Source organism: Elgaria multicarinata, chromosome 2 (assembly GCF_023053635.1).
Source record: "Elgaria multicarinata webbii isolate HBS135686 ecotype San Diego chromosome 2, rElgMul1.1.pri, whole genome shotgun sequence".
In the NCBI taxonomy this organism is placed as follows: Eukaryota; Metazoa; Chordata; class Lepidosauria; order Squamata; family Anguidae; genus Elgaria; species Elgaria multicarinata.
This window is the reverse complement of record NC_086172.1, coordinates 31,371,333-31,397,804: the sequence shown is the minus strand read 5'-3', so window position 1 is coordinate 31,397,804 and position 26,472 is coordinate 31,371,333. Positions and strand designations below refer to the sequence as shown.

At 43.9% G+C, this 26,472-nt stretch overlaps 1 protein-coding gene across 1 annotated transcript in view; it reads right to left on the bottom strand.

The window, feature by feature from the left end:
• TMEFF2 (transmembrane protein with EGF like and two follistatin like domains 2) overlaps positions 1-26,472 on the bottom strand; it is a 260,772-nt gene that overhangs the window by 92,524 nt on the left and 141,776 nt on the right. Inside the window, exon 5 of the mRNA XM_063118296.1 lies at positions 15,706-15,802. Coding sequence (XP_062974366.1) covers positions 15,706-15,802 — 97 coding nt within the window. The remainder of the gene's footprint in view (positions 1-15,705; positions 15,803-26,472) is intronic.

Sequence of the window (26,472 nt, the reverse complement as noted above, 5' to 3'; positions counted from 1 at the left end):
TCAGCTGGCACTGGCACTGCCGCCGCTGCCGCCGCCAGGGCCGGCGGCGGCATCGCTGACGGCTGCGCAAGTTTGCGGTCTTTCGGACGTGCGCAAACCGTGCAGCGAGCGAAAAAAAAAACCGCGGCAATCAGGCCGGTGTGGCTGCGCAACCGTGCTCGCGGCGGCAGCAGCACAACCGGCGCAAACTTCCGCCATAAATCGAAGGCAGGTGTGGATCATGAGGCGTCACGGCTGAACGGGAAAAGCCGCTTTCACCGCTCCTCAACGACGGAACACCCGGTACGTCTAGCAAAGCCCCTCATTCCATCTAATCCTAATGATCACAAGCCCTGTGTGGAAAAGGGTCGAAAAGGAAATTGGGTCTATCAGGGTGCCACCTGGTGAAGGTGGAAAGAAACCAGTGCGTGCCAACAAAAGTCCACGTAACGCAACACTTAGACCTCATCTACACCAAGCAGGATATTGCAGTATGAAAGCGGTATATAAAAGGCAGGAGCCACACTACTGCTTTATAGCAGTACTGAAGTGCACTGACAACTGTTGGGGCCCGTTGACACATACCATATACCGTTTCCATAGTGCTACATCCTGCTTGGTGTGGCTCCTGCCTTTTATATACCGTTTTCATTCTGCAATATCCTGCTTGGTGTAGAAGAGGCCTTAGTAAATGATCTGGGTTGTGATACATTCAAAACTATTTGGAGGAGAGAAAACAATGAATGACCAGAAAATATTACATTAGAGGTATCCAATTCTATTATGGGCCCATTCAGAAGACACCTTAAGCCATGGCTTTAACCTGGCTTTCTGGCTTAACCACCGTGGTTAAAGCCATGGTTTAAGGTGTCTTCTGAATGGGGCCAGTGAGTCTGTAATATTGGAAGAAGGGAGGGATTATAAACCTGCATTTAAAGCTATACCAATTGCAGGACACCGTTGATTGCTACCATAGCTGGGTTGTTTTCCCCCCTGAATCTAATGCAAGTAGTTCACCTTGCACACACTGTTGAACATCAAACAGCTAAGACCTCTGTAAAGAGCCTTTCAAGCTACCTCTTAGTGCTCTTATACCAATACCAATCTTGCATCATCATTTTAAAATGCACTGGCTAAAAGGGGCAGATATATGACCGCTATACTGAACTAATTGCCACATGGTCTGAGAAGCTGGCAAAATCAGATATCAGTTTGCTTTGTATGTTTCCCTTGCTTTATTTTGGATATATTTGGCCATAATAAAAATAAATATCGATTGCTCGAGCAGTATTGATTTTGGGGGTAGTTGCTGCTGACAGCTGCATGATTTGTACAAATTTCTATCCTCTTATAATGGAGTTTATTTGCATGAGAATTCAGTTTGAGTGTATTGATGTAGGGTTTTACTCGCTGAATTGGCATAGAGCATAATTTACATATAACATATACCTACAATTAGAGAAGAAATATGGGGTTCAGGGATGTCCTTTCAGTTGCATTTCCCCCCAGACATCCCAGCGATGGATATTTTTCTTTTAGTAGGAGTGACTCTAAGCGAACAAATGTTTGTATCTTTAACAGCCATGTAAGGAACCATTAACACAAAGCGACTTGCATGATAATGGAATAAAGGACTTCATATTCAACTGTGTTCCTAGGTCTTTACTCATAGAATCATAGGCCACAGCTAGACCTAAGGTTTATCCTGGGATCATCCAGGGTTCACCCCTGCCTGAGCACTGGATCCCCTGTGTGTCACCTAGATGAACAGTTTTGACCCCTGGATGATCCAGGGATAAGCCTTAGGTCTAGCTATTAGGGATGTGCTCCGCTCCGATTAGGAGCGTAGAAGCAGTAGCGGATTGGCCTGCTCCGCCTTACCCAGAGGCGGAGTAGGAGCGGACCGCGGACCCCCTAGAAGCAAGGCGAAGAGAAGCGACCATTTTTCGGAGCTCCGAGTTCAGTCGGAGCGCTCCGGTCGCCATCTTGAAAACATTTCGCCATAGGATTGCATTGCGGCAAATAATCGCGCATAACTACGTTGTTTTTGAAGCTATCGTTCTGGAAATTCTTGTGCACAGAGAGTCGTGGATGGGGGTCATTTTGAGACCACTCTCACCTCTCTGCGTGCTGTGGTTCACGTGCAATATTTTTTTAAAAATCGGGTCAACCGCGGGGCTCAAACTGCGTTTCGGCTTTTCGCCCATAGGATTGCATTGAGGGAAAGAATCGGGGATAACTGGGGGGGGGTTTAAGCTATCGTTCTGAAAATTCTTGTGCACAGAGAGTCGTGGATGGGGGTCATTTTGAGACCACTCTCAACTTTCTGCATCGTACGGGTCGCGGGCTAGAAGTTTTTTAAAAATAGGGTCAACCGCGGGGCTCCGTTTCGGCTTTTCGCCCATAGGATTGCATTGAGGGAAAGAATCGGGGATAACTGGGGGGGGGTTTAAGCTATCGTTCTGAAAATTCTTGTGCACAGAGAGTCGTGGATGGGGGTCATTTTGAGACCACTCTCAACTTTCTGCGTGCTGTGGTTCACGTGCAATATTTTTTTAAAAATCGGGGTTTGGGTTTTTTTTTTTTATTATTATTATTTTTTTGGAAGCGATGACAGGCACATTCAACTCCCAATCCTGATGAGAATTCATCTCCTCAGAAAGCATCCTCCTCCAATCCCAGCGTTGGAGGGGGGACTAAGGCAGACCCACCCTGAGAACTTTCTGTTTTGTGTCTCTTTGTGGGTTGGCGTTCGTGGAGGGAACACTTACTTAGCTAGTGCTCCTGCTTTGGAGATAGATTAATTTAATATAGGTTTAGTTTGGCGCGTGTGTGTGTTTGTTTGCTTCTTTCTGACTTGTAGCTTAGTTTGCCCTGTGTTTTCCCCTTACTTTGATTTAATATAAACTTTATTTTTGAATTTTGGAGTGTGTGGTTGGGTTGGTTGCCCCCCCCCTTCCCTGTATTAAAGCCTGACTGTTCTGCTTTTGTGAAAGCTTTCTTTTGAAAGCATACACACACTTTTTGTCCCATTTCCCTACATTTATATTCTTAAACATATTTTATTATATTCTTTCACATAGTCCATTAGTATATATTCTCATACATATTATATTAGTATTCATATTTTGTTCTTCTTATAGTAGTGGTTGGTTCTTTTTCCCCCTCCCCTCTCTTAAATCCTGATTGTGTTTCCTTCTATCTTCTATATACCAAATATACCAAAAAAATTGGATTCTCTTTTTCTTCTCTGTGTAACTTCGACGGAGTGGGCTGCTTTTGTCAAGTTCAACAGGCAGCCACAGATTGAGCATTTTGGGGAAAGCATACGCACACCATTTCCCTATTCTTAAACATATTATTATTATATTCTTTGACATAGTCTTAGTAGTCTATTAGTATACATTCTCATACATATTAGTAGTAGTATTCATATTTTGTTCTTCTTATAGTAGTGGTTGTCCCATTTCTTGTCCCATTTCCCTACATTTATTAGTAATATTCTAAAACATATTATTATATTCTTGTAGATATTCTTAGTAGTATATTCTCATACATATTAGTAGTAGTATATTTTATTGTTCTTGTCCCATTTCCCTACATTTAAACATATTATATTCTTCTTATACATATTCTTAGTAGTACCTTATACATAGTATTAGTAGTATTAATATTTTGTTAGTCATCATGAAAAGAGAAAGCAGGCGTGCTGAAAGCAGCAAGGCTCAGTCTGCCAGCAGGGCTTCCTCTCCTCCTGTGAAACTCAAACGGGCAACTCCTTGGCTGACTGCTCCAAAACAGAAGCAGGACAAGCAGCAGGCAGAGCCACTCTCTTCTGCAACTTGTGCCCGGCGTTCTCTTTTTGAGGGTGGGAATGGGAAAAGTGCCCGTTTGCAAGAGGCACGTGGCAGCAGTGCCATTAGAGGAGGAGGAGTATCCCCAACTCCTTCATTCTCCTTTCAGCCCACGAGCCCGCTGATGGACCTAGACGAGGTCCTCAGCACAGTGGAGGGGGGGGAGGAGGAGGAGGCGGTGGGCCTCCAGGATGTGGGGGCTGAGGAGGAGCAGCAGCAGGCCGAGGCTCTCTCCCCAGTCTCATCCCACACCCCTGTTTCTGTGGCAACACCAGAGAGCTCAGGCGGGCAATTGGTGGTGTCACCACAGAAACGAAAGACAAGCATCGTGTGGGACCACTTTGAGTTGGGAGCGGATCCCCGCTTTGCTGTCTGTCGCCACTGCAAACTCAGCCTAAGCAGGGGTTCATCGACAGGGCATTATGGAACCAGCAGCATGAAGATGCATCTTCATAGGCAGCACCAGGCGATCTTGCTGGGGAAAGAGGCGGGCAAGGCGACTGGTTCCAGGGGAAAGCCGAAGGCTGCTGCTGGCACTGCCACTCTAAGCTCTCCATCTCCCATCCCCACAAGGGTTAGGCAGGCAACCCTGCAGGACATGGGGTGGGGGAAGTATTGACCCACAAGATGGCGTTTTCCAATGCCCACCCAGGGTGCTACTGTGTTGGGGCATCTGCCGGGACTGACTCCTCCCCAATACTAGATCTATGACATGTCACTCTGCCTGCCCCTCTGCTAGCCTGTCCTCCTCGGTGACCGACTCGCTGGGATGGTTTGCGTTTGCAATGCGTGACTAACTGCAATGCTGGCTTAGAAACCAGCCATCACTTCCTTGTGCCCCCAGAAATGCCCGCAGCCTGCCTGCCTGCCTGCCCGCCTCCCCCGGGGTGCTGCTGTGGTGGGGCATCTGCCAGGACTGACTCCTCGCCTACTCTGCCTGCCTCTCTGCCCGCCTGGTGCCTGGTTTGCTCCCAATCGTCCTCCTCTGTGCCCCTCAAGGCGTAACTGCTGGCTTAGAAAGAAACAACCAGCCATCTTTGCCTCACTTTGCGCCCACTTATGGGTTGGTTTGCTATGCGTTAGTGCTCAAGCCATCCTTGCGGCACTACAATGCATGCTGCCTGCCTGCTTTCCATTGATGGTGCTATATAAATAAATAATAATAATAATAATAATTCTCCCCTTCCCGCCTTGCAGCGATGGTGTATGTGTCTTGCTTTGACTAAGGGGAGAAGTCCTTCCTGCGCTCACTTAGACTTTATCAAATTCAATAATCCCTTTTTCAAATGTGCCAGAAGATTTAGGGTTATCTCGTGGCATGTTGGGATTGCCTTGGAACTGGCCCCATTGAGCTGTCTGCAATTGCAACTTTAAATCCCTGACATACTGGAGTGTTCAAATTTCAAAAGTTCCCCTAACATCAGGGGATGATGGGATTGCCTTGAAACTTGGTGTCCATGGGGACACATGGGTAAGCTGTCATGGGACCAAAGGATAGGTTTCTAACGTGCAAATTGACGTAGTTGTAGAATGGGACTTGATTTGGGGTGAGTTAAAAAGTTTAAGCCGCGCCAAAAATCAGGGGATGATGGGATTTGCTTGCAACTTGGCGTGCATGTGGACACATGGATAAGCTCTCCTGGTGCCGAGTTTGAGGTTTCTAACATGCAAATTGACGGAGCTATCCCAAGGGGTGTGAATGGGGTGCCCGATTTTCATAAATTCCCCAAAAATCAGGGGATGATGGGATTGCCTTGAAACTTGGCGTGCATGTGGACACGTGGATAAGCTATCATGGTGCTGAGTTTGAGGTTTCTAACGTGCAAATTGACGTAGTTGTAGAATGGGACAATTTGGGGTGAGTTAAGCCATGCCAAAAATCAGGGGATGATGGGATTTGCTTGCAACTTGGCGTGCATGTGGACACATGGATAAGCTCTCCTGGTGCCGAGTTTGAGGTTTCTAACATGCAAATTGACGGAGCTATCCCAAGGGGTGTGAATGGGGTGCCCGATTTTCATAAATTCCCCAAAAATCAGGGGATGATGGGATTGCCTTGAAACTTGGCGTGCATGTGGACACGTGGATAAGCTATCATGGTGCTGAGTTTGAGGTTTCTAACGTGCAAATTGACGGAGCTATCTAAAGGGGTGTGAATTAGGGTTATGGGAGGTGCGTTAGAGGGTAGAGCCGCGCCAAAAATCAGGGGATGATGGGATTTGCTTGCAACTTGGCGTGCATGTGGACACATGGATAAGCTGCCCTGGTGCCGAGTTTGAGGTTTGTAACATGCAAATTGACGGAGCTATCCCAAGGGGTGTGAATGGGGTGCCCGATTTTCAAAAATTCGCCAAAAATCAGGGGATGATGGGATTGCCTTGAAACTTGGCGTGTGTGTGTATACGCCCATGAGGTGTCATGGTGCCAAACGTGAGGTTTCTAACTTCAACGGAAAAAAAGTTGTTTACTTTTTTAGCTTTCAATGCAAGCCTATGGGGGGGCAAAAACGGAGCTCCGGATCCGATCCGGAGCTCCGGGCGGAGCGGAGCGGAAGTGGGCGGAGCGGGGGCGGGGCGGAGCGACCCGCTCCGAAAAATGGCGGATCTGCAAGTGAAGCGGAGCGGGGGGTCCGTGCACACCCCTACTAGCTATGGCCACAAAATCATAGAATCATAGAGTTGGAAGGGACCTATAAGGCCATCGAGTCCAACCTCCCTGCTCAGTCATTCATTTAGCCACATCTCAGGTGATGGGGAGGTGGCAATCAATCTTTGCCTTACAAATGTGTTGGACTGCAGCTCCCATCATACACAGCCAACTTAATGGCCATGCTGGATAGATTCTGGAATAATTCCTGGTGGTTGTGAAGGGGGCAGGGGGCAACAGTAGGTAGCCACTCCCCCATCAGAGGGTTTCAGAGACATAGGGCTCATCTATACCAGCAGGATATCCCACTATGAAAGCGGTATGAAAGCGGTATATAAAAGGCAGGAGCCACACTACTGCTTTATAGTAGTATTGAAGTGCATTGCAGGATCTACGCTACTGCTTTATAGTGGTACTGAAGTGCACTGACAAGTGTTGGGGCCCAGGACACCACTACACCAAGCAGGATATAACACTATGAAAGCGGTATGAAAGCGGTATATAGAATGTGTCAATGGGCCCCAACAGTTGTCACTATAAAGCAGTAGCGTGGCTCCTGCCTTTTATATACTGCTTTCATAGTGCAATATCCTGCTTGGTGTAGATGAGCCCATAGAAAATTGCATGTCTGGGTCATTCTTCTTTGGCTATAACTGACGTTGCCAGTTGCATTTGCAGAACTAAATACAGTTTTAGAATACAGGATTACAGTAGTGCAGTAGTGAATCTGGGTGTTCTAGCAAGTGTGGTTCATTTTACTTATTAGCAGATCAACAAGCCTACTCAGAAGTAAACCCCATTAAATTCAATGGGGCTTATTTCTAGATAAGTGGGTTTCGATTTGCAGCCTAAGTAACTCTTTGTTAACAGCATGAAGTGGATGCTGAATCATATGGCAATTATTTGGAAACAGTTTATTGAACCAACTGCTGCCCTGGTGCTGGTTTATGAAGGCCGAGTGGATACATTATTGGAGCAGTGTGGTCCAGTTTCATGCCATTCCAATAATGTTCTAGACAGAGGAACAATGTGGGTGCAGTGAATGACATGGCTTCTTCCTCTACAAGCGTAACTCTCACTCGGCGCTGGATGATATTCAGATGGGAAAGAACCAGATCATTATTTTCCACCCACGTGGTTCCTCCATCCACATTGCCATGCCGGAGTGGGACCAGACAATGTGAAAACAAATCCTATGATGACGCAAGATAATGTATGAATTGAATTTTAGTCTTTTTTTGTATGACCTTACATTTTGCTCTTTGCACCATCTGCGTGTATTTCATGGGTATTCTTTACAGGGTTTTTTCTTCTTCTTTTGCACTACTCAAAGTATTTTTAAGAGAATTATACAATAATTAAAGAATTATACAATAATTATGACTGGTAGATATTTAAGTGGGATGCAAGTTTTTGTTCCTGATAGCTGTTACAAATGGGAGATTTCCCCCGAAAAGGTTAGCCTTCATCTGAGATATATCAGTCTGTACTCTTACATTTCCTTTAAATCAAGGAGCATTTAATTTGTTATATTTAACTACTTCAACTCTGAGGAACCTCTGCCACCTTTCTAGATTACATGTAGTTCAGAGGACAAGGAGCTCCTGGTCTTGTTGACCTGTAACACAACAATTTAGGACTTTGGACGTGGCTTTTTGACACGGCCGTAAACTGACATTGAGCCACTTTATACATTGAAAGGGCACTTCCTTTGATATGTTCTATTTATACACACCCTGACAGCTCTTAGATGCTTTTAAAATATTTGAGGGGTGGGAGAAGGGAATGATCTCTGAAATACTTTCCCCAGCTCAAAACCTTAATGCTTCTCTTTCCCCTTTTTGTCAGGGTGTTACAATGAATCATTCCATCACCCGGAGTCAATTGTTTTCTTAGCAAGCCCAAAAGCAAGCAACAGCGAATGCCCGATTTACCAATAGATTGCAATCTAGTGCTTAATAAAAGGACACAACCACTGCCCAGCTTCAAATATTCATGAAGCCTACGCTGGTGCAAAATGCATTAAATGTGGGAATAATGCCAGTAATGTATGATCCTCTTACAGACAAGGAGCTTTCACAGATTAAAAGAAGCAAGACATTAAAGATTTTAAACTGAATAATCTTTGTTTTTAATAGAGTGAAGGGTGCTCAGTAATGGAATGTCAAATCGTGTGTGTGTGTGTGTGTGTGTATATATATATATATATATATATATATATGTGTGCGTGTGCGTGCGTATTTGCATTTCTCAAAAAGAAAATTTGCTAGCATTGTGCTGCATGGGTGGCTTGAAAACAGTATGGCTAAGGAGCGTTGTACACATTTCATAGCAGCATACTTGGTTTGGCACCAAGTGTACCTTTAGTAAAAAAGACAACACACCAGTCCTTCATACGTTAGTCTAATAGGGATGGGTGAGATTCCCTCTATCCCCGGTTTGCATTTTAATGCAAACGTGCCAAATTCACACTTTCCAAACAGACCTAAGGACCAGAATGCAGATATTCACACTTTGCAGAATTTTCCAGTGCAATTCACAAATAAAAAAAAATGCATACAATAGGGGAAAGTGCCCACAAACATGCATATATTAGAGGGAAAGTGTGCACAAAAATGTGCACATTAGGAAAACTGCATGAAAACCTGTATAGATTTTCACGAGAACTTTGAAAATATTGCAAACTGATGTGGGAATGGGATGAGCAAATATAATGTTGGAAACGTGAGAAACTGAACAGAATGAAACTTGACCGATTCATCCATCCCTACAGTCTACATCCATTCATCTCCGTGGAAATTATCTTAATGATGGAGAGATCAAAACAACCTAATCTTGCAGATTTTTATTTATTCCAGGCCAGATCTACACCAAGCAGGATATAACACTTTGAAAATGGTTAGAAAACAGTATATGGAATGTGTTGTGGGCTCCAACAGTCGTCACTGCTGTGATAAACCATTATAAAGCAGTAGTGCAGATCCTGTAGACCATCCTTTCATCCCAAAAGATACTCAAAGCCCCCATTCATAGGATAACAGAGCTCCCATTCAGCTGGGGGAAAGGAGTCGTGAGCCCCTCCTCTCCCCTGTTGAAATAACCTCCAGCGAGGTCGGTGTCCTCCCCATGAAGACAAGTTATGCAGAAGGCTGGTTCACACAATTACAGGGGTGGGTGGTGGTGGTGTGAGAATTACATGGGCCTCCATACCATCTTGAGCTCCTGCAAAGGGCTCCTGGGTGCTGAATGGTGGAGGGTTCATTCAACTCCTCTACCACGTTATTTCGGTACTGCTCCCAATTAAAAGTACAAACCACAGCAGAGATGGACCCACAATTCACTTTTTGTTGTTGCTATAATTCCTTCACTTCTCCAACTGAGTATGCTCCTATTTCGTTCACAGCCTCAACTTGAATATCAGAGCACCGCACGCCGAATAACGGCCGCAGCAAACTGTATCTAAATAAGGCAATTATAATTAATAGTGACAACAGCGAGCATTATTTTCGCCAAGTGGGATTTGGCAGAAACGGCAATGAATATTTTGAACAGGGGCAAGAGACTGCAAAAAACACAGGCTGCAGCCATGCACAATAATGTTAATTGTTGCTCAACAACATTAGCAACCCAACCACATCTGCTGGCACACCTGTGTCCTCTTTCTTCCCCGGCATGCTAGAAATGGGAGGTGAGCGGCTGCCACATTCGCTCCTGCGCTCTCCCAGTGATCTGTCACTATGGTCATTACAGCAAGCAATTGACAGTTACAGCTTGTCCCCAACCCCAAGGCTCACTTTCATCCTGTCATCCCACCAGCAGGAAGAGTGCCATTGTGTGGGTAGGATCCACACGATCTGCCCCACCCACATGGCTGAGTCAATTTACAGCTGCATGGGAACACATCACAGAACAGTGACTCCCGTGTGGCTAGAGCTGAAGGATACGGGACAGATGGGAGAAATGAATATAAGAAGAGAAGAAGTCCAGCACTCTGTTCACACAGTGGCCAACCAGCTATCGACCAGAGACCCACAAGCAGGACTTAGTGCAACCGCACTCTCCAGCCCATTTCCCCCAGCAACTTGTGTATACAGGCTTACTGCCTCTGATATGGAAATGATATGAAATGTCTGTGCTCGTTTTATTTTTATTTCATTTATTTATTGCATTTTTGTACCGCCCAATAGCCGAAGCTCCCTGGGCGGTTCACAAAAACTAAAACCATTCAAAGCATAAAACAAACAGTATAAAAAGGTGATATAAAATACACGTTAAAAAGTGATTAAAAACATACCACACATGATTAAAACATCCTTAAAACATCCTAAAATTCCCCTGGATAGGCCTGCTGGAATAGATCAGTCTTTATTGCTTTTTTAAACTCTAAAAGACTGTCAAGTTGACGAATCTCCTCCGGCAGGCCATTCCACAATGTGGGGGCAGCAGAAGAAAAGGTCCTCTGGGTAACAGTTGTTAATCTAGTTTTTGCTAGCTGAAGAAGATTCTTCCCAGAGGACCTGAGTGTGTGGGGCGGGTTGTACGTTGCCTCAAAAGGCTTGTTCTATACTTGTCCTCAAGGAATAGAGGAAGCTGCCTTATGCCAAGTCAGGCCATTAGTCTCTCTGGGCTCATCGACACCAAGCAGTCTATTGCTCTATGAAAATGGTATATAAAAGGCAGGAGCCACTCTACTGCTTTATAGTGGTATTGAAATGCACTGACAACTCTTGGGACCCATTGACACATAACATATACTGCTTTCATACCGCTTTCATAGTGTTATATCCTGATTGGTGTAGATGTGTCCTGGACCCCAACACTTGTTAGTGCACTTCAGTACGGCTATAAAGCAGTGGTGTGGCTCCTGCCTTTTATATACTGCTTTCATACCACTTTCATAGTGGAATATCCTGCTGGTGTAGATGAGCCCTCTGTCTCATTATGGTTCGCACTGCCCCAGAGAGTCACTCCCAGCCGCACTTAGAAATCTTTGGGAATCTTTGGGACCTTCTGCATGCAATGCATATGCTTTATCACTCAACCACACCCTTCTAACTGTGGTCCTGTTTTGCAGTCACTCACTTGGTACACTTTGGTCCCCAAACTGTGAACACATGAGCTACTCAAGCTCATGGAAAAACAGTGGTTCTGTCAAAATATGCAGAGTCATATGCAGAGTCATAAACTTATATCCCATTCTTCATGATGGCACATACAGGGTTCCCAGGTAATTTTCCATGCAGGCACTGGTTTAGCTTCAGCAAGGTGGCTGCATTATATGCCTTCAGATTATAGCCTTTTGAAGCATACATACTTGCAATACTATGGCAATCTCTTTGCAACAGTTTCCCATGTTGGGTTGGGCCTGGCATACGTGGGGGATGTCAGAGGCAGGGCCATCATGGCCAGTTCCCTCCTTGTCCCCACTTTTAACCCTTACATGTTCTTCTGAATGCCCAAAGAGGGTTGTTATAAGTAGTGCTGTGCTGAATCCTTCACCCTATTTTTAGGAACTTTTTTTCTCTCTGCAAAAGAGGCATTGTTTTTTCTGCCTCTATCAGAGAGGGGAAGAATTTCAGACATTTTTTTCTGCTTGGGGACGGGGGCAGCATTTCCACATACCTTTTAAAAGTGTAGCTGGTTGTTTAGGGGGGGTCTTCATTCTATATTTTAGTATTTAAAAAACAAAAACAAAACACCTCTGGAATTTGGAGGAGCCCAGCAGTTCTTCATGAATGCCTACTGGAGACCATGTGACCTCGTCCTCTCCAATAGGCATTCAGGAAGAACTCCTAGGCTCCTGCAAGTGCCGGGGGCGTTTCTTAAATAATAATAATAATAATAATAATAATAATAATAATAATAATAATAATATAAAGAAGACCCCTTCAAAACTTCCTACACTTAAAAAAGTTATGCAGAAACCCTGTCCCCTTCTTGAGGAGAATATTCTCCAAAAATCTCACCTCTCCCAGCCTCTTTCCCCACAGTTTTTGTTTCTCCCTGCCCCACTCCACAAAATGTTGAAAATGGAATAACTGAAAATTTTGGCACAGCACTAATTATAAGTGTGAGAACATGGTGCGTACATTTTTTCAGAGCAGAATGGCTCCTATTTTTATGCATCTGGGATTGGAATCAGAACATGAGAGGGTTCCACACAGACTTGAACCCTAGCATTTATTTTTATTTTAGAGAAATCAACCATTGCTTTGGCTTAACAGAACAGGTTACATATCTTTACTTCTGGGGAAGTTATCATGATCCTCTTGTAATAACTTCAAACTCTGAAACGTATTTAAAGCAGAGTTGGCAAACATGTCTTATCTGTATAGACAGAAGTTCTTCCTGCTTCCAAAGATAGTGAGAAGAGATAATACTATAGAATACAAAAGGATACCCATTTCCAAGGGCAAAAACTGTTTTAAAAGAATCAAGGTAAACAGTCAAGAAAACAAATCACACAAACTTGTTGACTTCAAAGTGGGGGTTTAGCAGGCATTGTCCTGATTTGCTTGTTGTTGGGTTATTTGAGGGTTGCTTCCTCCTCAAACAAGGCAGGGTCCCCAAGTTTGTATGACACGGTAAGCTGCATCTGGGCAGATAATTAGGTAAATGGCATCCAGCACTGTGGTTAGTTGTAAACTGCAGTGATTATGCGAACCCGTCATTTTTTCTGCTTCAGAATATGATTTGCTGCCTTTTAATATGATGTCACTTCCCTAGAAATTTCCCTTCCCCTATATCCCTCTCCTCTTGAAAGGATCTTAGGCTGCCATCCTATACCCACTCTCTGGGAATAAGCACCATTGTATAGGATTGCGTTGTTAGAGCTTTCCCTGAAGAAAGGCTGACTTGTTGATCAAGATGGAGCACTTCACCTCCCACAGGTTTCATGTGACTCTTAAGTGCCTAAGTTGCTTCAAAGCATCAGAAATCAGCACAAGTGTCCCTACTGTAAGGGGATTAGTGTTGCCACACAGAATGTCAGAATGTTTCTTTAAATTTGAACTTTATCAATAATTTTCAATGGAACCTGTAGCCATTGATATGTTCCCACCATTTTATTTAAAAAGTCACCCGTTTTATTTTATTTTGCAGCCAAACATTTATGTTTCTGCTAGTAGGGAAACAAAGATGTTCACCTGGTTTCCATCTTATTGAATATGGATCTTAATATATTTGGTTTTAACAAGAGATTCCCCCTCTCCTCACCTGAACGAAGATGCTTACAGAAAGTAGCCTCTGCTTTTGTTTCTGAGTATCAATATTTTTAGGAAGAGTTTGCTTTAATTAAACAGTGTCCTGGAATAGTCAGCTGCTGATTCTCAGAATGGATATATGCAATCACAATTGGCACTTTTTTTTTTGACCTACAAGACTTTTGATTTGAGCTTGTGGCTGCTGATTTATAAGAACAGTTAATCACCCTGCGCACTTCCGCCCTAGGCTGACAGAGGCTACAGATGGGTAGGCTGGCAGGCAGGGGGGGATGTCAGTAAATTCACAGCTGAGCAGAAATGAAGCATTCCTGCACAATGTGTGACTCACCAAGCCAAGCAACCCACCCGTCATGGAAGGTGGCTCCCTTGGGGCTTGATAAAGTTCTTGCTTTTGCTCTCTGCCCAAGACCAATAAAACACGAGGATCGTCAGGCTTCCGGCAAATCATGCAACAAATAGTTGGTAGGCTGCATTTGACTGTGCTGGGTCACAAGTTGCACAGCCCCTGTGTCTGGAATAAGCCTAATAAGTCCTCAGAGGCATAATAACATCTGATAGGTAGATTGAGAGCCAGGCTCCATTTAAAAACAACCAAACATACGATTATAAGAATTTGGAGGAGGAAACTGGCAAAAACTCTTTTTGCTGAGGGCTAACTGACACCTGCATTTACATTACTTCTCGTCTTAGCACTCAACAGATGATTACATCACAAAGAAATGAAGAATGGTTTTGGAACCACCATACATTGAAAGTCCCATTTGCACCCAGGGCCTATATGCAACCCAGAACCTCTGTTTTTGTTGGGTACAGCTTGTTGGGTACAGCTTGTTGGGTACAGTGTACACACACACTCACACACACACACACACACACACACACACACACGTCTTTGCAGGAACTGGACCTTGTAGAGATTGGGGCAGGAAGAGTGGGCTTGATTTTCTCCCCCCTCGATATGTTCATTTCTGCACTGGATGTCCGTCTTCAGACTGGATCCAGTAAAAACGATGAGATGAGATGAAAATTCTGTCTGTGGTGTGTGATCTTTGATGACACCTATAAGTCATCACTTGGGTCATAGCTAGATGGGGCTTTATCCTGGGGTGATCCCCGGGATCGTCCCTGTGCATCCACATGACGCATAGAGGATCCCGGGATCAGGGAGAGATGATCCCTCTCTTGCCCCGGGATCTCGCCCTCCACTTTGGCCCCGGTTTTTCCGTGGTCCCGGGCTGAGCTCGAGACTGTGGAACGTGTGGCAGGGCGCTGTGGGTTGACCTGGCCTTGCGCGATTCCTCGTGAGGAGCCAGGAGCCACGCACAGGGCGCAGGAGTGCTGCGCCCATTGGGGGTAGGGTGGGGGGAGTGGGGAAAGTAATTTAAATTAAAAAAAACTTACCGTTTGTGCACGAGTGTTCGTGCACTGCTGCCCCTTTAAGTTTTTTTTTAAATGGTGGGCATGACGCCTCTCCTTCTGAGGTCATCGCGCATCACATGTAAACAGAGGAGGGATCTCGTGATAATCACAACACGAGATCTTCCCTCCTCCATCACGGGCTAACCGGTAGGTCTAGCTAAGGCCTTGATGTTGCAGAGATGGAGTCAATAATGTACAAGCTTAAACTCACCTAACTTCATCCCTAAAATCATATAAACATTGACGAGCAATATTGATGAACTTCATGGCTGCCTAGTCACAGTATACCCTCAGACTTTAAGAGGCTATCAACGAATCTTAGTACCTGTTCTTTTTCTTTGTAAAGGGGAATTCACATGACCATATTCCTCCCATATGTGATCTTTTCAGTCTTCCCATCATGACACCCAAATGAACTTTACATGTGAAAAGTCCAACACTTGCTGTGCCCTGAATACCACCGAAATAGCAAAGTTTTCCCCACCCCACCCCAGAATTTTCATTTCAGTGGGGTCAGGAAGAACACATTATGGACAAAGTCAAGATTTTCAAGACAAATAAAACATATAAATGTGTTTCTGTACCAAACATCCTCCGCATCTTCATCACACTCTGCCCCAAACTGACAAATGTCACAGGTGGATGTTTCCTTTTGGATGGTTTCTCCAGAACCTTCACTGCCTGTGAAAGACAGAAATCAAGGGAAAAAAGATGTCAATGTATTGATCAGAAATGAATACAGAAAATTACCCACACTTGTGCATGGCAAAGTTTACATGTGTGAGTGACAATAGCCACTTCTTGAGTGTTGAATACACAGCATTATCCTTACTCTACCTGCACCTCCTACTCTACCTGCACTCCAGGGCACACCTGCAATGCATGTGTGCATGTTTGGTGGTACAAGCACCTCTCCCTGTGATTGGGAACTTTGGCTCTGCAATATTCTCATTCTCACAGAGACGTGTGTAGATGTAAACCCTATGGAGTAGATGGTTTAGTCCCTTGGGCGGGGCTCTCACTCAGAAGGAGGGCTAGAGAAGAAACAGCTAAAAGAAAGAGAACCAGTTCTGCTGAAAGCTGAATATTAGAAGAATTTCTGTTTAATTATAGGCTCTTATCACCTTGTATAAGGTAAATTGAACTGTTAATTGTGTACAGTAGCATTTCAAGGGGGTGGAGCATCTATTTTTTCCCCATTTTTGATATTTGTACTAATTATATTATTGCAGGGTTAATACTCTGAACTGTTGTGTTACTGGTTGGGGATTGCCCTGTGAAATAAAAGTTGAGAAAAAAAATCTACGAAAGGGACTTCCGAAATACTCGGCACCTGGAGATACAGAACCACGCAGGACTGGGCTACAAGCAAGAGATCCATATTTTTGTTGTTGTTTGCACATAGAAGGACAAATTGTTGCATATTTCTGTATTTGGATGTTTACTAAAGACATATTTTGTCATATATATATATATATATATATATATTTCTTTTAGGGGTGTGCATGGACCCCCCTAAACTAGGTTCAACCTAGACTTCCTGGTTGAACCGCGGGCTCAATTGAAGAAGCCAACGGACCACGGATGGATGCAGGTAAGGGAGAGGAGGGGGGGTTTACTGGGCCCTGCCGCTGTCGCCGCATGGGCGACAGCGACAGCGGCAGGGCCCGGTAAACCCCACTTACCTTTCCGGCGGAGCTCTGGATCGAGGTGAAGGATCCGCCTTCACCTCGATCCTCTTCGCCACGCTCCACCGGCCCCCCAATCCTCTTCACCTCTGCCTTAAGGGCAGGCAAAGCCCCCCGCTCTGCTTCTAATTCGCCGGTCCGATTAGAAGCGGAGCACATCCCTAATTTCTTTGCAAGTTTATTATAATTAGGCCCCATAGGACTCACACGAGTAGAAGTTAAATAGACACATCTAGGCACACTGGCGGTATTAGGAGGTGCACATAGTGAGTTGTGAGTTGTGAGATAGTGAGTTGTGATGGCAGCTGCCAACCTCCCACTGTACACATGTTCCATCAAAGTGCTAGTGTGTCTGAGTCAAAACAAACACTACTTTAAATCCATACCTAGCATCTATGTCTGCTTTGATCTTTAGATTAGGTGCAGTTTCCCCATCTTGTTATGAAAAGTTCCCTTAACCCGCCCCCCCATGCTAGGCTCTGATCCAGTTTGGAGGGAGGCTGTACCTTCTCTAGAGTAAAAATAAAAAGAAGATGTCGCTGCTAGCTATGGATTAAAAACCATGTCTGTTTTGGCCCTCAGTTTTGAGAGATGTAGCCATATTAGGCTGTTGCAGCAAAAAAGATCCTTGGAATACATATGTTAGTTCTTAAGGTACCACAAGGCTCTTTGGCCGAGTTTGGATGATTGCATATGCTGCGTGAGAGAACACTATTTGTATAATCTCCCATGATGCAGTGGGGTTTGGCATGTTGTGCAAACCCAGTGCGGAGCACAGCGGCAGTCACTTCAGACCCACCCACCCTAAAACCCTATTTGCAGTAGAGGTGTGGGTATAAAGTGGTCACCACTGCACCCTGCACCAGGTTTGCACGACATACCGACCCCCGCTGCGCTGTGGAAGATTATGCAAATAGTGGTTGCACACACAGCACGTGCGAGGGAATGAATTGTTAACTATCTAATGAAAGTATGAAAATTCAATGATAAAAATCCTATCAGTTCAAGACCAGAGTTAAGGCTATCTCATGTTGGCTCAAGCTTCATAGAGTCAGGAAATTGAAAGCTAAGGCTGATGCCTTCACTGATGTGCCCCGTGATCAGTGATGATGTGCAGTGCTTGCTTACAACTTCGCCTCCATGCACCCACACTTTCCCTTGATCTTTCAAGCCCAAATCCAGAATGGGAGGATGGTGCCCAGGACCAGCATGCCTGATATAGCTTTGCCAACAGTCGCTGCCCTAGATTTTCATAGGGCAGAAAGACCTTAACAACTTTTGAGCAGCTCTTCAGAACTTCACCAAACCAATGAAAGGCACACCTTTTTGACAAATTTGAATAAAATACATCAGTAGCTTCCACCAAAACATATATGCTGAGCTGCAGCTTGGAGTAAAAAGTACAAATGTGTCAGTTTTCAGCACTTTTGAACTTGCTGTACCTGTGGCAATTTCTATTGGATCGTTTTGAAATTTTCCACAACAGTAGATGCCATTGGTTACATCACGGATGGCATTTGAGGTTGTTAACTCAACATATTTATAAGGCGTAGAATTTTGAGGCTTATAATGACAGAACTTTTCTTTTTTTTTTGCAGGTCACCTTAACTAAAGGGACACTCATGTGCCCCTTAAATACAAACTACACAACATATATAAGGAGTGCGTGTGAGTATGTGCAATTCTCTGTGTGTGCATATGTATGTGTGTATTGGTCACAAAAAGTATAGGTGAATATACTTGGTTGGAATTTGATCACATCTTTGAAGGGCTTCAACACAGGAAATAAATGGAAATTATGGTGCCATATTATTATCCTTAGAATTTGGATTACTTGCTAGCTGACCTTGCTAAGTTTATACATAGTCACCGTCTCCCAATTTTTATCAACCCACTGCTGTTTGGTTGCTTGCTTTGGAGACTTCCAATTTTATTTATTTTTAACATTTTTATACTCCCTCTTCATTCTGCTTAGAATTTCAGGGCAGTGCACAATCCATTAAATTATGACATAAAATATAACAATAAAATAACAACTAAAGCCCTTCTTAAATACATGAACAAGCTAAAATGTCTGGGAGAACAAAAATTCTTTCACCTGGGGTCAGAAAGGTTGCAAGTCTAGAGATGTGAAAGCCCAGGAAAAAAATGGGAGGAATACAGAAAACAAACAAAAAGGGAACCCTGCCCCCAATATATATATATATATATATATATATATATATATATATATGTGACATTTTTGCTCTTGGAAAACAACAGGAAAAATGGTTTTTCTCCGATATTTGTCAGGGCTTCTCCCATTTTCTCCTTTTATCTGGGCCTTCACATCTCAAATTGCAACATGGGTGCCAGACGAGCCTCTTTTGGGAAGGAACCACTAATGAGCAAGTCCCAAACATCAGTTGACACATACCTCTGATACAGAAAACTGAAGTAGGACTTCAGTAAAAGATCTTAAGGCATGGAAATGCTGTGATATATTAGGATAACTGTTCCTTCAAGGACAAGTTGTGAGATACAATTAGCAATTATCTATAAAGCAGTTTTACAATTTCCAAGTAGAAAGCTTCATACCAGTGCCAAGCATTACAGAGCTCAATAATTATGACTTTGTAAACCTGCCAGATTGTCCAGGTCCTGGAAAACAAACTCTGGCATTTTTCATTTTACAAAATTACTCTCTCTCTCTCTCTCTCTCTCTCTCTTAGCCTTCCAGTCCCTCTGAAAACCACTTTCCAACATATTTAAATTTAATTTTAAAAGATTGCCCCCTTTTTAAATTTTTTCTTTGCTTTAAAGTATCCACTGATAATGGTAGCAGGTATTTTGCCACAGACTGAGCATGTTCTCAAAAACAAGAACATCATTTAGAATTCAAAACATTCAATATCCATGGAAAGTTTATAAAGGGCCTTTTTAGACAACGTGCAAAGCCACGGTTAGGCCGCTAACCCCTTTGCAGCAAATGGTTAGTGAGCATATTTAAACTGTGGTTATGTAGCCACCATGATTAGGAATGGTTTGCATGACCCACTAAGTCATGTTTCACATGACAAACTAAGCCACAATGTTAGTTCAAAGTGCTTTATGCTTAGTGCATTGTCTGACCAGGGCTGTTTTGAATGCTAAGTAGACATTTTGAAAAACACATATTTAACACATAAGTATAGTAGTTCTTTCATTTCAGTAGCCATTGGTGAGTAAAGACAGTAATAGGACTGAGCAAACTGAACTACTCAGCTTTACACTCGGACATTAAATTAAAACAGCAATCTCCTTCCTTTTATTTTCTCTCTCTCCTGCCATCGGTATCCACAATGTGCCTGGTGATAAAACTTTGTTTAAGGTAAATTCTTCCTCTCTCTTTCTCCCCCTCCCCTCTCTTTCCCCTACTGTGCCGATGAGTGCCTTGATAAAACCGGACAACCTAGAAAGAGTTATTTTCTCCTTATCTCCCAATGCTATTTAAGCTTCAGGAAGGTAAGGAGTTCATTTTCTATGGCGAATGAGGGCTGTTCTTTCTCACCACTTTTTTTTTGCACCACGTTTTAATTTGCACTTGCCTCCATAGCTTGACTGAAGAAATCCTGACGTAGGAAAGTGAATTAGCCTTCGGAGAAGCAAAACGGGTGTGAAGTGTTCCCTTCCACATCCAGGAAATTCTGTGTTTTTAGAAGTCATTTCTTCTTAAATTTTACAGGTCGTCTGTTGTCAACTGTGGCTAAAAAGAGGAGTCTCCAGACCTGTGCTTTACTGCCTCTTGGGGTAAGGCAGTCAAAGCTGCAGCCTGAAAGATCCCCAGGGCCATGATAGCCTTCCATGTTCCAGGGTCCATCACTGACAGTCCATTGATTTCCCCTGACCCAACCAGGCCATAAAAGCGATGGTTTGGATTTGGGTGGAATAAGAGTCCGCCTTGACCTCAATTGCATGGCTGTGATACCCACTGCGTGCCTGATGGATTCCACTCAGATCCCAGTCCCAGGGACCCTTGCCTCCTGATTCTCATTCCTTCCGGTTCCTTTGGCTGCCTGTAGCTCAGTGCCACGACACCCATTACATAAACATCCCTTTTCCTGAGGCCCCTTTCACCTCCCACCTCACACGTTTCTCATGAGAGAACCTTTCCTACTTTGGCTTAGCCCCAATGTCTTCCATGATGAAAAAGAAGCAGCAGGCACAATTGCTACCCAGGGCACACTGTTCTGACCTGACTAGCATGTTCTTATTAGAATGCCAAATTCATATAATAAGAACAGAAGCCCTGTTCTCACCTTCCCTCTATGCTAGAGAGGCCATGTGTCCTCTTTTACAAACAGCAGTCCTCTATTTGAAGTGCTTCCAGAAGATGCTGAAGGGCTGTCCAGACCAGGTTCGGTTTAAGATAAACAGGGAAGAGCTGGGGCCTTGAAGCTGCACATGAACAGCACCTGGATAGCAGACTGAGCAAGGCACATGGGTCATCACACTGTGGTGAGATGTACTGCATTTCTATTTAAATCATAATAATTATTTCTAAATGTGCATCTATATACATATATTAGCATGTGTATATTTTATCCTATCCAGTTGATTTTTAGAATACTTTTAGTATGCTTTTAGGATGCTTTTAGGATGTTTTTAACAGTGTATACTATGTTTTTAAGCGGTATTTTATGTATTTTATGCTTGCTGTTGTTCCCCGCCTCGATCCAATTGGAGAGGCGGGTAAAAAATAAATGATAATGATGTAAATCTGTGTTCTCTTTTGGGTAATGAATTTCCTCTTTTTTGGCAATTTGTTAGTGGCCACCCTATATCCCACATATTCAGTTAGCGTATGATAAGCATGTGAACCTCTCTATATGTTTAGCAGAAAAGGGTTGCACACATAAGGACTTTAATTGTACATGGTTCCTGGTTGCTTGGAAGAGCCTACACTCATACGATAATATGTGGGTAGAGCCCCCTTTACATTTTACACCTTCTGCTGAATGCACAGAAGCTGGAGCAGGGCCAGTAGGTACGATTCCACTCTCCAATCATGTGGAAAGAAGATGTGAATGGGTCAAGCATAGCGCTGCTTGGGACAAACCGTTCTTTGGATCCTTTCTACAACTCTGACATGGGGACCAGGCTCACTGGGGGAAAAAAGATGCTGACTTTCTAAAGGCAAATAGAGGATCCTGGGTGATTTGCAAGAATCACTGAAATTAATGGGGTTTAAGATAACCGTGACTATTGTTTTCAATGGGTCTACTCTAATTATGACTAAGACTGGATCCAACCCAGTTATGTGATAGTGTCAAAAATCACAAGAAAAAAATGGGCTAGGGTGGGTGGGTTGGATGTTAGAAACAAAGAAACCCTCCCCCCACTGGGAACTAAACACACCATGGTTTGAACATCACGCAGAAAGATCTTACAGAGCGATCATAGCAGAAGTAAGTAAGTCAAAAGGACAGGAGAGAAAGCGAGAGGCCGCTAAAGAATACATGGAGGGAGCCTAGTGGTGTTTGCGAAGTGCACGAGACGAAACATCACAAATGCCTCCTTATAAAGCGAATAAAAACCACCCCCAGCACAAACTGGCCAGAGGGAGACTCAGATGCTGAAAGGGACTTCACACTATAATCGATAAACCTCCCCCGCCGAAAGGCATTCACTCGACCGAAGCCTGCAAAGTGAGAAAAATGAATGGGTGTGAAACAAGGGGTCGGCTCAGGAGCAACTATCCCCTCACATCTCTGGCAAAGGCTCAAAATAACATCACAGGAAAGAAGAAAAGAAAATTCACAACTGCATCTGCCATAAATACCAAGTGAATGACACTTCCGGCTGCACACAGTCTTCTTGTTCGGCAAAAGCAACATTACCTATCCCACGCAAGCTTACACACAAAAAAGGGAAATTAACCACAATTTCCATTGCCGACTTGAGGCCTGATCAAAAGACATCGATGGGAGCAGAAACATTATCTGTGGCATCAATGAGCTTTTTCAGTCAAGGCCTCAGCATGGATTGCAGGGATATAAGTGAATATTACAACATCAAGAGTTTCTTAGATGCTGGCAACACATGGGGTCCAACTAAGCAACGTGAAAGCAGAGGGATCTACACAAGAGCCCTGATTTTATGCCGCCAGCTTCCTTTTCATGCTGACGGATTGCTGGGAGATGATTCATATGTTACAGGAGAGGACTTGTTGCCATTCCCCTGTGATTACATGCTTCTGGCACTGTTGTAGGAACCCTCCCACATGGTTGGCCTGTCCCACGGGATGCTGTCATTCAAACATCAGCGGAACAGCATGTGACGGAGCCACAGGGAATTGGCAGCTATTCTCCTCCGATAGTCGGGTCTTAGGCAGCTTGTGGGGCAGCACACAACGTATGCAAATTCACTTTTTTCCCCTTTTAAAAATACTTCATTTGTTTTTTTTTATTCCAGCTACCACAGATTGTCATGTAAGGTAAAAAGACAAAGATCTCCTATGATGGGATGGGTTGGTCACTGAAGAATTTTCATTTTGGATGCATCCAGCTGGTGTTTTTTTTTGGGGGGGGGGTAGGGAGGCAATTGATCATATCCCTGAAGAAAAGGCCAATGGAAGTCTAAAATGACAGTGGCTGTGCTCCTGTAACACCTGAAGCTGCTATCTGCATTGGAAGGGGAGCCTTTGTTGGCACCAACAGAGGCTTCCCTCCTAATGAAAATAGCAGAGTGGGGGAGAATGAGTTTGGGGGGGATTAAGATGGAGGGGGAAGAATTTAATTCCCCCACCCCACCCACTGCAGTGTGTTCAGGACCCCTTATGGCTGGCATGTAATTTTTTTTAATGTGCACATTAATTCTATTCACACAATTAATGTCATCTTTAGTTTGGCCCTCAATCAAAGCATGAGTGTATGGGCTACTGATTTTACAGGTACAACTAAACAGCAAACCAGGATTGGCTGAAATTCCCTGCAGCTGAAAGTTTGGTCAGCAGCAAACCTGAGTAGGCAGCTACGTTTTGTGATGCGCTGATGTAAGAACTCTCATTTTGACAAATGCTATGGGGCGCCGGCCATCTAATGCCAACAATGTCAGTATTGTAGTAGCACCACACTTTTCTTTGCCTGCAGTGCGGATGGAGGCAATCTAGTGTGAAGCATGTGCAAGCCTCAGAGGTCAGATACATACAGGAGCATGTTTGTTTGAAGCAGCTCTGACCCATTTGACCTCTGGAAGCGGCGGAGATGAATGAGATGGACGAGATCATGCTTTCCTTCTTGGAATGTTCAAGATCTAAAAAGGTTCAAGTGCTGTGCTTTTTTCATTTTTTACCCAAAACGCCTATTTAAGCATCACAAGTCAGGCTAATGATCCCTATCGTCCAGTGCTGTCTTCTCTGAAGGGCAGTAGGCCTCCAGGATGTCAGGCAGAGGGCTTTCCAAACCTTTCTTCTTTAACTGGAGGATTTGAGCCATTGAGCTTCATCACACCTACCCATTTCCCTTGAATTATCCCATAGTGTATGAAAGCTGTCATTGGTATTGTTGTTAGTTCCATCACCGCAACATTATACATCCACCTCTGCCCTTTTCTGGTGCGTGCCCCGGGAGGGCTGGGCTCCACGGTGCTGGTTTGGGGGCTGCCGAGGCGGCCAGGTGGCCCTGCTCCTCATCTTCCTGCTCTGGCGCGCACCTTGGGAGGGCTGGGCCTGCTCCGGGCTCCACGGCACTCGCTTAAGGTTTGCTGGGGGAGGAGGCCGGGTGACTCTGCTCCTCATTTACCTTCCGCACCCCCAATGGCCGTTTGGAGAACAATAAAAGGATCGCACTTTCCATGGTCCACAATACGTTGCTTTTTGGGGGGAAAGCACAATCAAAGCAGGAAACATCGGAGTACTTTGCCGTAACAACGGATTATAAGGTAGAAAACATCGGAGTCCTTTGCATGCAATTTGCAGTGATTGCACAGTATAACACTGGTGTGATAGAGCTCGTTGTACATACACTGAGCTATTATGCAAATCTCCCTGGCATGCGACCAGCATGTGTGATAGGGGGAAAAGCCACTGTGGCTTAGTTCCCCCTCCGTGGTTGTGTGAACTTGGTCCCTGTGTCTCAACTAGGGTACAAAGTAAGAAGAGATGCTGCAATTGGTGGCTACAGAATCTGCCAAATTGCTTCCATCCTTGCAGCTCCATGGTTTCTTGCATCTACTTCAGGAACCAATATTATTGACAAGACATCTCCAGGCTACAGATTTGTTTCTGGGCTAACTTTAAGTGGCTGATTCTTCCTACCTTAAAAGCCCCATACGGCATAGGGCCAGAATACCGGAGGGATCACCTACTACTATAGGAATTCCCCTGATCACTGAGGGCCTATACTAAATCTCTGCTGTGGAAACTGCTTCCTTGAGGCTAGATTGTCTTTGAAAACAAACATATTTTTTTTCCACCATCATGGTCCCACATTTATGGAACTCTTTATTGCTTCAAATTCTCTAGTTCTAGGCCTTCTTAGATGGGTTGCTAGGACTTCTCCAAAAAATTTTTTCTGGTCAAGCTCTTAATTTCAAAGTGTGATGTAGTATACTAGGGCTCATTTTATTCTTTTTGCTAAAATGATGATGCTGGTATGGTTTTTATTAGGTTTTTTTTTTTAATATTGTTCTCTGCTTTGAGAACCTGTGTGAATTGACAATTGGGGTGTGAATCTTCAAATAAATACTCATTCCCTCATTATAAAAGCTGATCTTTTAGCAATATAATTTTCCTTTATTTGTGAGAAAAAATATATTTTCTAAAGGTCAGCTTGTATAATGTGTGTGTGTGTGTTGGATTAGCCACTTACACAACACCAAAAAACAAGAAATGTATCACCAAAAAAGAGGACGAAAGAGACACCAATTTGCATAAAAAGAAAATACAATACATCTTACCATGACTTAGGTGCCTGCTCGTTCTGTCGTCCAGATGTGAACAGTTGACAGGCAATTTTAAGGCATGCTCTCTCTTTTTTTTATGGACAAAACAGTCCTTCAAATAAAGAATGCCTTAAAATTGAGGACTGTTCTCTGATGGTCCTTCAAACAGAAGACTGTTCTGTTTGAAGGCACACCCATGCGCGCACACACACACTTACCCCAGTCTTCTCTCTACCCAGCATGCAAGGAAGTGACATTGGGAAAACACAACTTTCACAATTCAAAACTCTGTTCTACAGGTTTCAGAACCAGCAGGAATCAGCCATACAAGTGCTCCTCCCAGAAGCTATTGGCTCGTACCACTGAGAACCATTTATTCACAACACACTGTGATTAATTTTGCATTTAACAGCATGGAGATGTTCTAAATGTAGCAAAAACTACACTTAGAACAAAGTGTGGCAAAAACTACACTTACACTATAAGGTAATCTATGAAGCAATCCTGGGTGGTGCCAACTTTTCACATTTACATGTAAAGAGTGCCTGTACTTGACAGTATTATGCAGTTGCCAGCCTAAAAAAGAAGTTCCTTTAAATTTGCCAAGAGCTACATCTCGTAAAATGCACAAGAGAAAATAGCCAAGTAGTGCACTGGGAACTCTTATGTCTCCACTCTTGCTTTAATTTTATTTTAAAGGGAAATAGCTTCCTTACAGAGGGACTTTCAAAGAGCATATGCAGCAGCTGTAAACATTAATGT